The sequence below is a fragment of the Sabethes cyaneus genome, chromosome 1 (assembly GCF_943734655.1).
Source record: "Sabethes cyaneus chromosome 1, idSabCyanKW18_F2, whole genome shotgun sequence".
NCBI classification, from domain to species: domain Eukaryota; kingdom Metazoa; phylum Arthropoda; class Insecta; order Diptera; family Culicidae; genus Sabethes; species Sabethes cyaneus.
In genome coordinates, this window is record NC_071353.1 from 63,011,517 (window position 1) to 63,026,926 (window position 15,410).

A 15,410-nucleotide genomic window follows, 5' to 3' on the forward strand; every position below is an offset into this window, starting at 1 on the left:
AGTTTTAGCTTAGTCCAATCAATTTACGGGAAAACTCATTTAAGAGTGTACCTATAATATTACCATTCATGCGTTAAGCGGGGTACGCTGCTGAAAAGAAAACAGCTCAAGAAAAAATCTTGTTATTTACCGAAGAAATTTTGACAACTCCAATGCAAGCAACCACCTGTCATTTTTTCTTGTGGTAATAATTCCGCCGGATATTATTCCGTACGGAAAAGTGACGTTTTAATTCACTTGCGTGTAAACCAACGTCATCTGGACGTACGCACTTCATAAGAAATATTATTTCACGTTCAGATGGCGCAGTTTTACATGCAGGTGAATTAAAACGTCACTTTTCCGTACGGAATAATATCCGGCGCAATTATTACCACAAGAAAAAATGACAGATGGTTGCTTGCATTGGAGTTGTCAAAATTTCTTCGGTAAATAGCAAGATTTTTTCTTGAGCTGTTTTCTTTTCAGCAGCGTACCCCGCTTTATTCCAATGGAACTGTAATTAGTACTATAGGAGAATGTCTACACGCAGAAAAATAAATTGTAAATGCAAAAAAATTCTGTATAAATTCAACAAAAAATATTGTTGACTAAAGGCTAACCCAGATATTTTCTTGATTCCAATTGTTTGACCTTTTAGTTCAACAATAAGGTTTGTTATTTCGAATAATAGCTAGTTTCTATCGAAGAAAAAATTGTAGAATCAAGAATAAGTATTTTTGGGTTTATAAACGATCTAGTAGAAGCAAAAAGAGTTTGAATTAATCATTTTTCTGCGTGTATAGACTGTGATTTGCACATTGATAGCACACGTGTAGTTTTTTCGGTGTATAAAAATGTATAAATATTTTCTGTGAGCTTTTCGAGACCCCTTGATATGTGGTATCATTGTGCGCCATCTATTTAATCAAACTCAAACATTTGCTGCAACGCCTTAAAAGTGTGATGCGTTGACTCGATTGTGTTATCGCACTACTACACCGTCGCTAAACCTCGCGGTTATACGCTATACCACACCTACACATAATACTGCAGTTATTTGTTCGTTACACAACCAACACATTGTAAAGCGATCTTTAGTTTTCGGTCGGTCGCCTTAGTGTTGAGACGTAATATTCGATTGTGAATGGCGCTAGAGTACTCCTGGAAAACAGTATAATGGATGAATACAATCTAATAGTAAACTAATACAATTTATGATACTGCTTTTAATAACAGTGTTGAATTACATTGATAAATATAAAGTGCCGGGGTGTAATTGAAGAAATCTAATCGATGTTTTTCGATACCGCACCGGATTTTCTGCAAATTCCATTCAGCATAGAAAACCACCAACGATTGGATATAGATTTTCACAAGCAGAATTAAATGCTGTTTCGATACGGTAGTAGTGGTCTCTGAAATATCTCTGCATTCGGCACAGAGGATCTAATGAAACAGGAATTTCGTAGCACAGATACGCTCTCTGCCAATAGAAGATGCTGCAAATTCAGTAGTTGCTAGATGATAATAGATTTGCGCTTAGAAGGAGAGCAACCAGCAGTGTGTCGCACAAGTGTTCGCATTAAAAATTGATAGAAATAGTCTGCAGAAGTGCTCAAATTTGTGTTATATATATATGAATATGTTCAAAATGCAAAATTGATATCTTGAATTTTACTGGCAAATTTTGTGTTTGGTGTCTGTGAAGTGTTCCGGGCTTATTTCCGCTCACTTTATTTCCTGTTAATGCGGAGAAATTTTTGCTGCGAGAGAATTCCGGCCTCTTGAAAAAAAAAGTATCAACCTTGCCAGCAGTAAATGTTATTCAGTACTACGAAGAAAGTGAGTGAAAGGATTCAGTGTGGCCCAGAGTTGTAATATACACAGTGTTAACTCAAATAAGTGTTTAACCATCCGAAGAAAAAATGATTAGAAAAATTAATAAATTCACATAATTGTAAATATGCTACATGAAACGTTAGCAATAAAAATGTTTGTAAGTAATGATATTGAAGAAAGTAAATATGACTACGCTTAAGGCCGTATAGAAGTGGGTTTAAAAATCGAATGTGAAACTCAGCTACCTCCCATGCGCTAACTTTCCCGGAACGTGGAAAGTATCGCCGAATCTTCTGATAGCGAACTACAAATGGTTATATATTTTTATGGCGCTGCTAGTTCGATACTTCATTCTATTTGCGTTAGTACTTCTCTTGCTCAATGGGTTCACAACAGTTTTAGGTAAGTGCAGCAATTATCATCCCAATATTATACGTGTATGTATAATATAGCAAACCTATAAGCAGTAAGGTGTAAAACCAATATCGTAATATTGCCAATTGTACATCATACTTAATGGTATGAATAGCGAGGTGAAAAATTTTCTTTCGGTAAATAATGTGACTAGTTTTCATTAAGTTGGTGCTGATTTTCGTCGATCTCGTCGACACATTGCTGAGAAACACATTTTGATTTGTTTTCGTACGTATTTTCTTGTCAAAACAATCAAAATGGCGTACGACCATTGAAGTTTTGATTGAAGGTAGAGGGGCACCAGCACCAGAGCGAATGCGCCAAGCCGTGTGTTAGAGGTATCTATGTGTGTAATATTATTTGGTATCTTCGGCATCCACCCGGAGTGATCAAGTCGCTAGATAGAATGAAGGAAACCAAACGCAAAGAATAGCAAATATATAGAAAATACATCTTCTGTAGTTGTAAACTCTTTGTAATATGGGAGGTTTGCGTAAATTGCAAAACAGAAGGAGACTACTGGTTGTCCGTTTAGTACCATGTGTGGCAAACACTTAATGTTTTCTTGTTACAATCTTATCATTTCTAATGGTGCCTTTGAAAGGCAAAACATTCGTACTATGCAATTTTGTTTTTGAAATTTGACTAACCTCGTACAACCAACTGTTTACTGTTATGTTGTTTGTATAGAGGATTATTGCGGGGCAGCATTCTACAGATTTTATTGCCATGTCTTTTAAGTCAGGTTTCGAACAAACCATAAGATGGCTTATTAGTCCTGCATCGAACTTCAAGGCCGATTGGGTTGACATTCATATGGCGTAAACTAAGCTGGTTTCTAATTAGCTCACACTAAGTTTAAACAACTAATGTTGCTAAAATTTTACTGAGTTTGGGAACTGCTGACTTTTTGGTAATCAGTCCAATATTAGCGAACATTCAGCAAAACTCTGAAATTATCAAAATTTGCTCAGTAATAAGTGACGACCAGCCCGCTGTTTTTTTACAACTGTTTCGGTGAGTGCTTACGGAAAATTTTCATTTTGCTATAGACTTCCATTCCCAGTGAGTTTCCTAATTGTATTGCGGACAGATTTGTAAAGTCTCATACTGAAAACTTGTTCGTTGAACCGATTTTGGGCTCAGTTCGGTAAAGTTATAGCAATTATAGTTTTACAAAAGTCTCAGCAGTTAAGTTTGGCGTAGTAAATCACATTGATTAATGCTAAGCATCAGTAATTTTTCTGGCAAATGCTAAATTGTCGGTAATTGAATGGGAATGGGAAAATGCTGATCATTGAAGCGAAAGCTATCCAACCTTTTCATAGCTATTGAAGCTATCCAACCTCTTCGATTCATCATACTTCTTGCCACCATGAAGAGATACTTTACAATGCTATGACAGAATTACCTAGGTGTATTTCAAGTATTTGAATCGCTTCGTATTAGCAAATAAACGGTTCAGAGCCGCTCACACATAAGAACCGTTTTTCCTACCTCTACCTTGGTCCAACGAACGGCGTTCAATTAACCGACATTGGCTAGGCTTATTTTGATTGGTTGACTCGCGAATCCGGCCAAGATTCAATTAGTAATACGCTACAGCACATCACTCGCACAAAAAAAAGAAATGTTATTTAGCTATTGGTCATTTAATATTATAAGTACCCTGTGTGCACTGCCGCGCCTTCAACGTTAAGCGAACAAAGTACGTTCTGCCTTACCTAAATAGTTTTGATATAGCACAAGTCTATGAAGTTTTCTGTCTTATCAATATTTATCTGTTTCTAAAACATCTGTTTTTGCATTCTTGCTTGAGAGAGCCCTCTATTCCTGGTCCCGGTGCGGTTCTTGAAGAGAACCGATTTCACTGCACAGTCGTCCGGGATCCGTGGCGGTGGCAGCCGGCCCACCGTAGTCTCCTAGCTTTCGCCAGGTGTACGATGGGTATCTCATCAATTAATGCCTGCAACTCGTGGTTCATACGTCTACGCCACTCTCCGCTTTCCGTTTGTACTCGGGGAGGGAGAGACACGTTATTTTTTCGGGAGCCTCTACCTACAATATATTTAGTTTTCAACGCATTGATTTATAACCCAATCCCCTTAATCTCCGTTTTTAGTTTAGCCTAGATTGTCTATACCGTCCCAAGATTTCGAGTAATAATGTCGAGGTCGTCAGCGAAGGCTAGGAGTTAGTTACTTTTGCCGAAGTTGCCCGCTCGGCGGATTATTGCTACGATCCTATTGACTCTAACAGCCTCTCTTTATGCTGCCTTGAAATTCATGAAAATTTGATGCGTTAGCACATACTCCCGATATCTCTAGAGGATCTGTCGAAGAGTGAAAATTTGATCCGTAATAGCAAGGGCCCTCTAAAGCCTGCCTGATACTGTCCTTCGAATTCTCATACTATAAAGAATAGTAGACGTAACAAAATCTTCGAGAGCATCTTGTAGGCGGCATTGGCCAGCGTAATTACAGTAATTGTGCCAATCGCCTTTTTATAGATGGGACAAACCACACCTTCCTTCCATTCCTCCGGTAGTTTCTTCTCTTTTCAAATCCTTCAAAATATTCAGTGAAGTGCCGTCGCTAGTGCTTCTTTGTCATTTTTGTAGATTTCTGCCGGGAGTCCGGGTTTTCCGGCTGGTCTATTACTCTTCAGGTGTTCGAATTCTCGCCGGATCTCCCCAAAATCGGGAGCCCGCACGCTGTTATCGTTTGCAGGCACTGCAAAGCTAATTTACTTTCCGTCTCCTGTTATATCGCCATTGAGATGCCCATAGAAAGCCCGCCTCCACCTGTCTACCCCCTCGCGCTCGACCAGGTTTTCTTCCTCATCTCTACACATATCAGGCTTCATCGTGTGTCCTTCACGAGATTGGCTCACCTTCTTATAGAACTTGCGCGTCTCCTTAGCTAGGAATGGTTGTTCTAGCTCTTCACGCCCTCCGTCTGGCGCTTTTTCCTCCGATACTAGGTCAAATTCTCCCTCGTGGCAATCGAAATTTTTTTTTCTCTCCATCGCTTGTTGACGTTACCCGTTAAACCAATCATTTCGTGCACTTGAAGTTTCTAGCACCGCGGTTGCGGCCTTATTGACTTACTTACTTATCTTTTGGTCCATATCCGCTGGTCCGGCAGAACAAAGGGATGAAATTAGAGATCTCCACTGCCGACGGTTAGCCGCCATAAGTTTCACCCATCGCCAAGACAGGCTCTCGTCGAACACTCCGATGTCGTTGGCGTAAGTTACGTCGCCTTGTGCCTCTGAGTCTGCTTCTTCTACGTTGTTTTTGTGGATTCCAACTGAGTGCTTCTCTACAATACTCGTTTGCTCCTTTCCTCAAGATGTGTCCGATTTACTTCTACCTACATTCACGAATTTCTGTTACTATCGGCCATTGATCGATTGATTGATTGATCGCCTCCCAGTTGGCTTCGAGGTATGACGTTGGCCTAATAAGCCAGTCGTCGTATGTTCGAATCTCGGCTGGGAGAGGCTGTTAGAGTCAATAGGATCGTAGCAACTGGCCCTGCAATTGTCCTGTACTCTAACAGCTGGCTGCGAAGTCTGTCGTATAAAACAGAAGGTCAAGTTTCGATTTGGGAATGTAGCACCTAGGCTTTGCTTTGCTTTTTTATCGGCCATTGATGACATCGACGATGGAGTTCCTCGTTAGATATCCAGTTGTCAGGCCACCAGGCGCGAATGATATATCGCAGGCTGCGTTTGATAAATACCTACAGTTTTTGCGTGGTCTCGAATGTTCAGTCCATTGCTTAAGCTGTTCTGTAATGTCACAAATATCGTACAACAAACGGATATCGCCGTTAGCAGCGACGGTTTCTGCCTTGGCTAAGGAGTTCGTCCAAGCTCTCTTACCTGCCTAGGTAAGCTGGAATCATGTGCTTGAGAGTGGCGAGTGCGTATCGCACAGTTTCATATGACGCAATCTGCGTCTTAGCGGGTATGATGCCTATTGGCATCATCATCAGTGATGACGTAGAGTGCTTCAACCAACGTGGAACAAGAGACATACGGAGTACCACAAGATCGACCCCGACAACCACATGGACATGGTCTGATTCCACAAAGGACCGGTGGACCCACCGACATATTCCGGAAGTATCCGGGTGGGTCGAGAGGCGTCACGGCGAAGTCAACTTCCACCTGACACAGATTCTGTCAGGGCATGGTTGTTTTAGACATCATCTGCACTAGTTCGGGCATGCAGAGTTCCCCGCGTGTCCCGAATGCGTGGATGTAGGAAACTGCAGAAAATGTTTGCTTTATATGCTCTCGTTTCGTGAGCGCGAGAAGCAACATGCAGGCAGTGAGCGGACAGGACACTACTCCGGATAACTTAGTCCAAAGGATGTGTTCTAGCTCGGACGTCTGGGGAGCGGTCAATGCGGCTGCTACCCAGCTTGTACTTGAGCTACAAAACCGCTGGAGAGCCGATCAACGGCGAGTAAATAGCCTAACTACCATAGTCTAGTAGTTATCTAAGAGGGTGCGTTAAGCACAATAGCCCCTCCCTGAAATAATGCCGATAAGATGATGCCAGGGGGGGATTGAGGCTGGAGACTCGAGCAGGGTATTAGTGGCTCTGAATCCTCACGCACTAGGGGGTCGGTATACCTAACCCCACTCCCTGAGTTGTCTTCTCAGGTGTCTGATAGTACCGTATCTTCTAAGGTATCTTCGGCAGTACCTATCTGTTAGCGCATAGCACTGGAATTCAGCAAGGTTTCTAACCCGTGTTCTGAATCTGGCAACATTTACTCTTTCATATCGATTCCCACTGCATCAGGCTCACATGTACAGGGGATAGACAAAATGATCGGGACAGGCAAAATTTTGATGAAATTCAAACGGCCATAACTTCCACAAAATTGGACAATTTTAGATGAAACCAATTGCATTCGACGGGGAAATATTTCTAGTTTTTCTAAAATATTTCAAGATTCGCAATAGTCAGCGGACGCCGGAGATATTCCGGGTTATCTGGGGGTATGTCAAAAACTGATTTTTTTCATCGCTTGTATCTTTTTCTGTCATGGAAATTTATTCATATTCATATTTTATCCCAAAACTAGATTTCATTTCCAGTCAATTGGTGAAAAAAGAACGGCCATTTTCGTAAAATACTTTCGTAAAGTACTAGTAACATCTATTGCTTTGACCAATTTAGGACATAACGCAAACCATGTCAATATGAGCATCAAACGTTAGGGTTTTATGAGCCATTGACACTGGAAGCATTCCCAGATGCGCAGCGTGCCATGGCAAACCTGTAGCAAGTTGTAGGTACCCCGGCGGAAGTGGTCGTTTCAGGGAATATTCGAAATCATGTCAATATGGGTGTCAAACTTCAGGATTTTCAACCCTCGTCAATTTTTGAAGTTTGACATCCATATTGGAATGGTTTTGGTCATGTTTTAAAATGGTCATAGAGGTAAGACATTACTGGCAACATTTCCAGAACTGATTTCACTAAAATGGCCATATCTCGGTTGTTTCTCGTCGGATTTCTATTGTTCTTCGACCAATCGACTGGAAATTAAACCTAGTTTTGGGATAAAATATGTAAATTAATAAATTTCCATGATAGAAAAAGATACAGGAGATTAAAAAAATCAGTTTTTGACATACCCCCAGACAACCCGGAATATCTCCGGTGCCCCTGACTATTACAAATCTTGAAGTTTTTTCGATAAACTAGGAAAATTTCCCCGTCGAGTACAATTGGTTTCATTTAAAAATGTTCATTTTTGTAAAAGTTATGGCCGTTTGAATTTCATCAAAATTTTACATGTCCCGATCATTTTGTCTAACCCCTGTACATGTGCTCCTGGGCTCAGTAGGACTCTCTCTCTCTCTCTCTCTCTCTCTCTCTCTCTCTCTCTCGTGTAGCATTTTCACCTTGTATACTACAGTATCAAACTTGCCCAAACTCAAACTTGTCAAAATCTTTTGTTTGGTAGTATCCGGCCAGCGGACTTCGCTCAGCCCCAGGACTTTAAACTTTGGGCGGCCAGGATCCCTTGTGTATTGAGCTAGCTTACCCAGATGGGTGAAAAATGCAAAGACTAGGTGCTACATTTCGTTATCGAAACTTGACGTTCTTTTTTTATACGACAGACTTCGCAGCCAGCTGTAGGACAATTGCAGGGCCAGTCACTACAATCCTATTGACCGGATGGGTAAGGCTCAGTATATTCCATGTTTGGATTTGTGTTCGTGTTTTCATGCAAAAGGTCGTTGCCAATAATCCAGATCGATCTTCCTTCATTTTCTGTAATGTTTTTAGTTCTGTTCTCGTCGACTCAAAGTCGAAGTAATCTCCAACTTCGTTGAATACGCGAAGGCAAGAATCCCATGGGTTATAATGGGCATAACACGTGCGATGGTGAGGAATGACCAGCATTGACATACCCCGGAGATGTCGCTGAGGTGCGAAGAAATCTGCCCCAGTAATACAGAACAATCGGTGAAGACAATCGGTTGAAGACAAACATTCTCTGCTGATAACTATGCCTAACTGACAGATGTTCCAACTTGATCAACTGGCACCGGTCTAAATAGTTTGGAAGATTATCAGGATCGTTCTACGGAAGATTGCGCAATGCGAATCGCAACGTTCGCAATGGCGATTTCTGCACTCGCTCTATTGAGAGAAGATATGTCAGCTGATACGTTCTCGAGTATACTATCCCGTCTAAAGTGAAAGTCTCTATCCCGCTGACGGAGCAACCATTTTAGAGTGGACGGGAGCCACTGTTCCCGCTTCCCTGTTTGCGTACGACAACCAAGGTTGCGCATCACCATCCGACATCATGTGGAAGGTATAGGGATAGGAGTTAATTAACAGAGGTGGTAGATTTGCACTTGTTCACTCTTTGTGAGGTCGCAGTGCTGTAATTTTACAAAAAAATTACCTATTGCATAACTAATGCAGTCGATTTTTAGAAAATTCAATCAAAAGTCATAGTCAATTAGCAAGCTTTAACTATGAGCACTCTAACTGGCTATGGTTTCTAATTAAAACTTATAAAAATTGGCAACTTTGGTTGAGTGATCGGAACTGTATACATCCACAGTACTTTAACGATAAATATGACACTATATGCCAATCACAATAGTTATTTAGTGCTAGTAAAATAGTAAAATTTGTTTTATTCAAGTGCACATTGGGTAAAGCACAATGCATTAATGATAGTCTCCAGTTTGTCGCATTCCTAATGTCGGTCTCCGATATCATCAAATAATTTATTTAGGCTCATCTTTGCAGTTTATTGATATATGAATCATAATACATCTTACACGTCACGTCGATCATTGCATGTTACTATTTGCAGTACAATATCAGCTCAGATTTGCTTATGTCGCCATGTAGCTATATTATTCCAAATGCTTTTAAACACCAACGACGACAGATTTGTGTGGCGCCCACACCACCACGGTGGTTTGACATCGTAAGCATTGAGTAATTATACCGGTTGGCTGAATCAACGGTTAAGGTACCAGAGAAAAAACTTTCGTAAATACGCTACCTTAGGCCCTTTCTGATGCCCACGCTCGGTTTGTGTAAAAGGCTCATTTATATCGGCGGACCCAGGGTGGCACCAAAGTAGGTTAAACATTTTTCTATAAGTAACATAAATGCGTAGGAGTTAGAAGCGATGCTGTAGCATCGCATTTTATTATTCTGTCCGGATTGGTGTGCGTTTCCGTGAAGCTATTACTTAACAATGTCGCAAAGACACTATTGTATGATTTCCCTCGTTTGATACCGTAAATGATAAAATGGTTTTATGTTCAATACAATTTTTATGTGATCTGTTTCTTTAGAAGTTTTTTTAAATAAAAATTCAATATAATATGTTGCTCAAACCATAACCTTTGCTTGCATAGGTACTGTTTTTGTGAAAACTACTGGTAGTTGACTCAGTTAAAAAATAAGTTTTTCTCTTCTTAGTAGAAGAAATAAATTCTGAGAATAGAAAATACATTTTTATAAGAGCATCAGATTAGTGCTCTGGTTGATAGGAAAACAGCAACTTTATTTCCATGTTTTCTTATCACTAACGCCCAACTGGCTCCATAACGTGAAAGGCGTGTTTTTAGCACATTGCCATCGGCTAACTGTATACTGCTAGGTGTTAAAGGGAAGGGAAAGTCGAAACATTTGTCACTTTTAGGAAAATGCGTATTGTTTTACATATTTTGTGTGGTAAAAATTGTTTTTCAAACGTACTGTTTTCCTCATCACCAGTGTTATATATAATCAATATGTTGCTACAATTGAAGATTGGATGACAACGCAGACAAACTATGACGTTCTGTTCAAAGTGGTTAAGCCAAGCCGCTATGTTTGGGAGTCTGGTTTGCCAAGCTTGCGCTCAAGTTTTATTGTGTTCTATACCGATTGGTCGAAGATGGGGAAAAATACTGGAGCTGGAGTTTTTTGCCCTGGAGTCAGTGAGGCTATACTAATGGGTCATAGACTAACAGTATTTCAAGCAGAAATTCACGCTATTATTAAATGTGCGAATATCTGTTTCAATACGATGTACAGATTTGCAAAGATCTGAATATTTTTAGAGAGCCAAGCAGCTCTTGAAGCTTTTACATGTAAATCGAAGCTAGAATAAGAATACATTCTCTCTCTCAGGTAATTGGCCAGTGGGAATGAAGTAATTTTATACAGGATGCCCGGCCATTCTGGTGTTGAAGGAAATGAAATGGTCGACAGTTTAGCAAGAGAAGGTTCTTCATCAAATTTTAATGGGCCTGAACCGTTTTGTGGAGTCCCGGAGTGTGCTTTGAGAACCGAAATATGAGCATGGGAAACGTCTATGGTAGAATCAAAATGAAACAATACGGATACATCCAGGCAATCAAAAAGATTTATAGGATCAAATGCAGCAACAGGCCGAATCTTATTAAACCTAGTAAATGTAGTCTTCGGGTAATTACTGGTCTCTTGACTGGTCACTACCCGAGCAGATATCACTTAAATAAAATAAGTAAAAATGATTTTTTTGTATGCCAGAAGGGCATTGGGTTAAAAGGCCACTGCGACAGTCTTAATGATCGTCTTTTGTGGCAGGTCCCGATTGCTGTACACAGTTTACGGACCGCTCATTCCCATTGATGGAGTTGAGCGGGATAGTTGTAATCCTGTGCCCCAATTCGGTACTACATGGTTTATAAAGCCAATGACCGTTTTGGGATTTAGGCTCCATACCTGATATGGAGTAAGAAGGAAATTTCCTAAGAAGTTGTGCCTTGATAATGCAAGATCTCCGCAATCTTTGCTAGATGCGCTGAACTTTCAGGTTAAGAGTTACAAAAGCGGCAGGTGCCGGATGATACCTTGCGATATTCTTTAAATGATAAAGAGCGGGGCTGTGTCCTGTTAGCAGTCCCGTGATTGTGCGTAGTTCACTACGAGTTAAATGGAGTAGTTTTTTAGCTACTGCGGGGTTTGGGTAGATGAACTGTTTAGCTTGTCTACAACCCTGTGTTTGATTCCATTTCTAGCTTTTCCCATGTCATCAGTACACCTTTCACGGCGAATGTGTAGGTGCCCAGAAACGGTTCAGGACCAATAAATTGCTGAGTTGATTCTTGTCTTTCTAGGTTGTCAGAAAATTCATTGCCCTCGATTCCGCAGTGACCGGGCACCCAAAGTAATAAAACTTTGTTTTGGCGGATGAGCTCCCTCAATGCTGTGCTGCACTCCCAAACTAATTTGGACACGCATTTGGCGGACTTGAGTGCCAGTAGTGCTGCTTGGCTGTCCGTGAAGATACCGATTAATTTTCGCATGCCTGTACTTTCGTTTCAAGCATATTGTTGCACAGATGTATGTGGCATATACTTCTGCTTGAAAAACGGTGGGCCACTTTCCTAATGAGATAGTTTCCCTGATGCCGGGTGCCGGGTCCGTAGACTCCGGAGCCTGTGCAGGCCCCCATTTTTGAACCATCTGTAAAAAAGCAGACAGTTTAAGATGGAAGATCGGGCCCTCTATTATTCCACATTGAGCGATCTGGTTCAATCACCTCATATTGGGCCTGGCTTCCATGCAGTCAGAGACTGAAGTTACTAAGGGTGTCGGATTGAACTCCCGAAGTATGCGAAGATGACCGATTTGGTCACCTTCGAGTATAGTTTTACTCCTTTGCAACCGTAGTGCGCCGAGCTCTGCTTCCTTCTTCACATGAAGGTACAAAGGCAGTAAGCATTGCATTGCCTCCATGGCTGCAGTAAGTGTTGTACGCATGGCACTGGTAACTGCAAGACAGGCCAGGCGCTGAACTTTGTTCAGTTTGGCTTGGGCTGTCACCTCATTCACCTTTGGCCACCATACAACTGCAGCATAGGTTATCCTAGGCCGTGCAATAGTAGTATATGACTAAAAGGCTAGTTGAGGTTTCAATCCCCAAGTTTTACCAAACAGTGAGCTGCATGCCCAGATAACCGAAGTTGCTTTCTTAACAGCATAATCTAGGTGGGCAGTCCAGTTCAGTTTTTATCGAGAATTATTCCGAGGTGTTTGACTTCATTACTAAAGCCCAGTCTGACACCATTCAGTATAGGGGGAGTAATGGTATGTTTTCTTCACCTAGTGAATGGTATAACGACTGTTTTGGTGGGGTTAACATTAAGTCCCTCTATTATTATTAGAACTTGTTGATTCTTTTCGGTTGATTGATTTCGCCAGCAATTGCGGACTTGGTGATGGAAAAGCTAGAGCAAACATGCATCGCTACATTGGAAGCTAAACACATACACATGAAATGCTATCGTAGGTATGTTGACGATTGTTTCTGTATTGCCCGCTGTGATGAAGTTGCAGAAATCCTGCAAACGTTCAACGAGTTTCATGATAGGCTACGTTTCACTATAGAAAATGAGAAAGACGGAAAATTGAAATTTTTGGATATGATGCTTACTAGAAAAAATGATAGGGTGGAAAAGTCATGGTTGCCAAAACACGTGGATGGAAGATATTTGGATTTTTCGTCGGAATCTCCATTCATGCACAAATCCAATACAGCTATTGCGTTGATGGATCGTGCTATTAAACTTTCGGATGGTGAAAACCGTCCGGAAGCAATAAAAACTGCGAAAAATATGCTAGAGATAAACAATTATCCAACATGGTTTATCAATAAAACAACAAAAGAGCGAGTTCACAAACACTACAACACCCTAAGTGAACCACAAAAACCACAACTAAAATATGCTGCCACAACATACATCCCGGGACTGAGTGAAAAACTCAACAAAATCATGCGCAAACATAACATTGCGCTTGCGTTTAAGCCAAAAAATAAGGTAGTAATCAACATCTACAGCAAACTGAAGGACACGATTCCAGCAGGGAAGCAGACGAACGTAATATACTCAGTTCCGTGCGGTACGGACGATGGGAAGGTCTACATTGGTCAAACAGGGAGGAAACTGGAGGTGAGGCTGGCGGAACACAATAATGACACTAAGAAGAAGGAGGCTAGGACTGGATTATCGCAGCACACTATCCAAGATGGACACCTGTTCAACTTTGATGATGCTCGAATAGTTGCACGGATAGAGGACCAGGAGACCAGACTCACAGCAGAGGTATTCCACATCAAAGTACTGGGTGAGGAAAAAACGGTGAATCTTCAGCGAGAATGTGGAAAATTCAATACGGCATACGATGGGTTAGTGTTCAAACTTCGCCACATACAAACAACAGAAGCAAACCGTAGGAGCTCAACCCAAATACGAACCGACGGGGTTACATAATTGGTTGTGAGGAGTGATGATGCAGAATTGACGCGTTATTGTAAGTGATAAATTAGACCAAGTAAATGTATTGTAATTAAGAAATTGACTAAAAATTTTATGTTGTATGTAAAATGTAATCGTAAATAAATTTTATAATTGCTTTGTAGACGTCTGATGATGGCCGAAGGAAAACAGTAGGCAGAAACGTCACACCAAATCAATAGTTTTTTGATTTTCACCGAAAAGAATCAACAAGTTCTAATAATATTAGTGTCACGGTGATCTAAATAAGCAAATTAAGTCCCTCTTGTGAGCACCATAACATGGTGGTGTTTAGAGCTCCTTGCGAGCGACTTGACAATACTGCGTCAGAAGGTCGCATAATCAACCCTTTTACATGCATTATGCGACCTTTTGAAAATTAAAGCCAGAATTCTCTTTTGATTAATTGACGCCAAGGACGTGTTATTGAAAGCGCCTGCAATATCAAGAAAAGCACAATGTGCTGTCTCTTGTTATTTGAGCGATTTCTCAATTAACGTCACTATGCAGTGCAGTGCGGTTTCCGTAGATTTACCGTGTTGGTATGCATGTTGATTTACATGTAACGGAGAGTTTTTTAAAAACTCATTGCGGATATAGTTACCCGTGATATTCTACATCAGCTTAAGAAGCGTTGAAGTCAGACTTATCGGTCTGAAGGCCTTAGGCATGGTTTTGTCTCTTTTGCCAGCCTTAGGTATGAACATCACCCTTACTTTCCGTCAATTCTCCGGAATATACCCCAAAGTGAAACTGGCTCGAAATAGGTTGATGAGCTCGGACATTATAACACCGTCCGTTTTTTTGTAAGAAAATGGGTAGAATACCGTCCGGACCTGGAGATTTCATTGGTTCAAAAGAGCTGAGTGTCCAATTGATCGAAGCCTCCGTAAACAATTGGCGTGCAAGTAGAACCGAATTATTTGGCACATTGTGTAATGACCCATTCCGCTGCTGTCCGTCTTTGTCTTGTCCAGTGGTCACTGTCGAACCAGGGAAGTGCGTGTTCATTAGAACTTCCAGAGTTTCCCTGGTGGTAACAGTGAGACTTCCATCCTCTTTTTTTAATTGCCCTAGACCATTGCAGTGGTCCTTGGACATCACTTTCTACAGACGCACAGCCTCTGGCAGAATTTGTATGCTTTCGCAAAATTGAACTCGTGATTTCCTTTTGGCTTTGCGTAGCTCAGCGTTGTATTTGGTGATATTACTAAATGTCGTTTTTGCAGATTTGAAATAGAAACTTCTTAACATATACTCTGTAACTGAATGGCATAATTTAATCAAAAGTTTCAATATTTGGAAATGGATTATTAGAACCCTTTGAAATTTGGCAAAGC

The 15,410-nt window shown here is 40.9% G+C and overlaps 1 protein-coding gene across 1 annotated transcript in view; it reads left to right on the top strand.

The window, feature by feature from the left end:
• The first annotated feature begins 1,213 nt into the window (after positions 1–1,213).
• LOC128744681 (uncharacterized) overlaps positions 1,214–15,410 on the top strand; it is a 62,214-nt gene continuing 48,017 nt past the window's right edge. Inside the window, exon 1 of the mRNA XM_053841850.1 lies at positions 1,214–2,223. Within this exon, the coding sequence (XP_053697825.1) occupies positions 2,148–2,223 (76 nt within the window). The 5' untranslated portion in view covers positions 1,214–2,147. The remainder of the gene's footprint in view (positions 2,224–15,410) is intronic.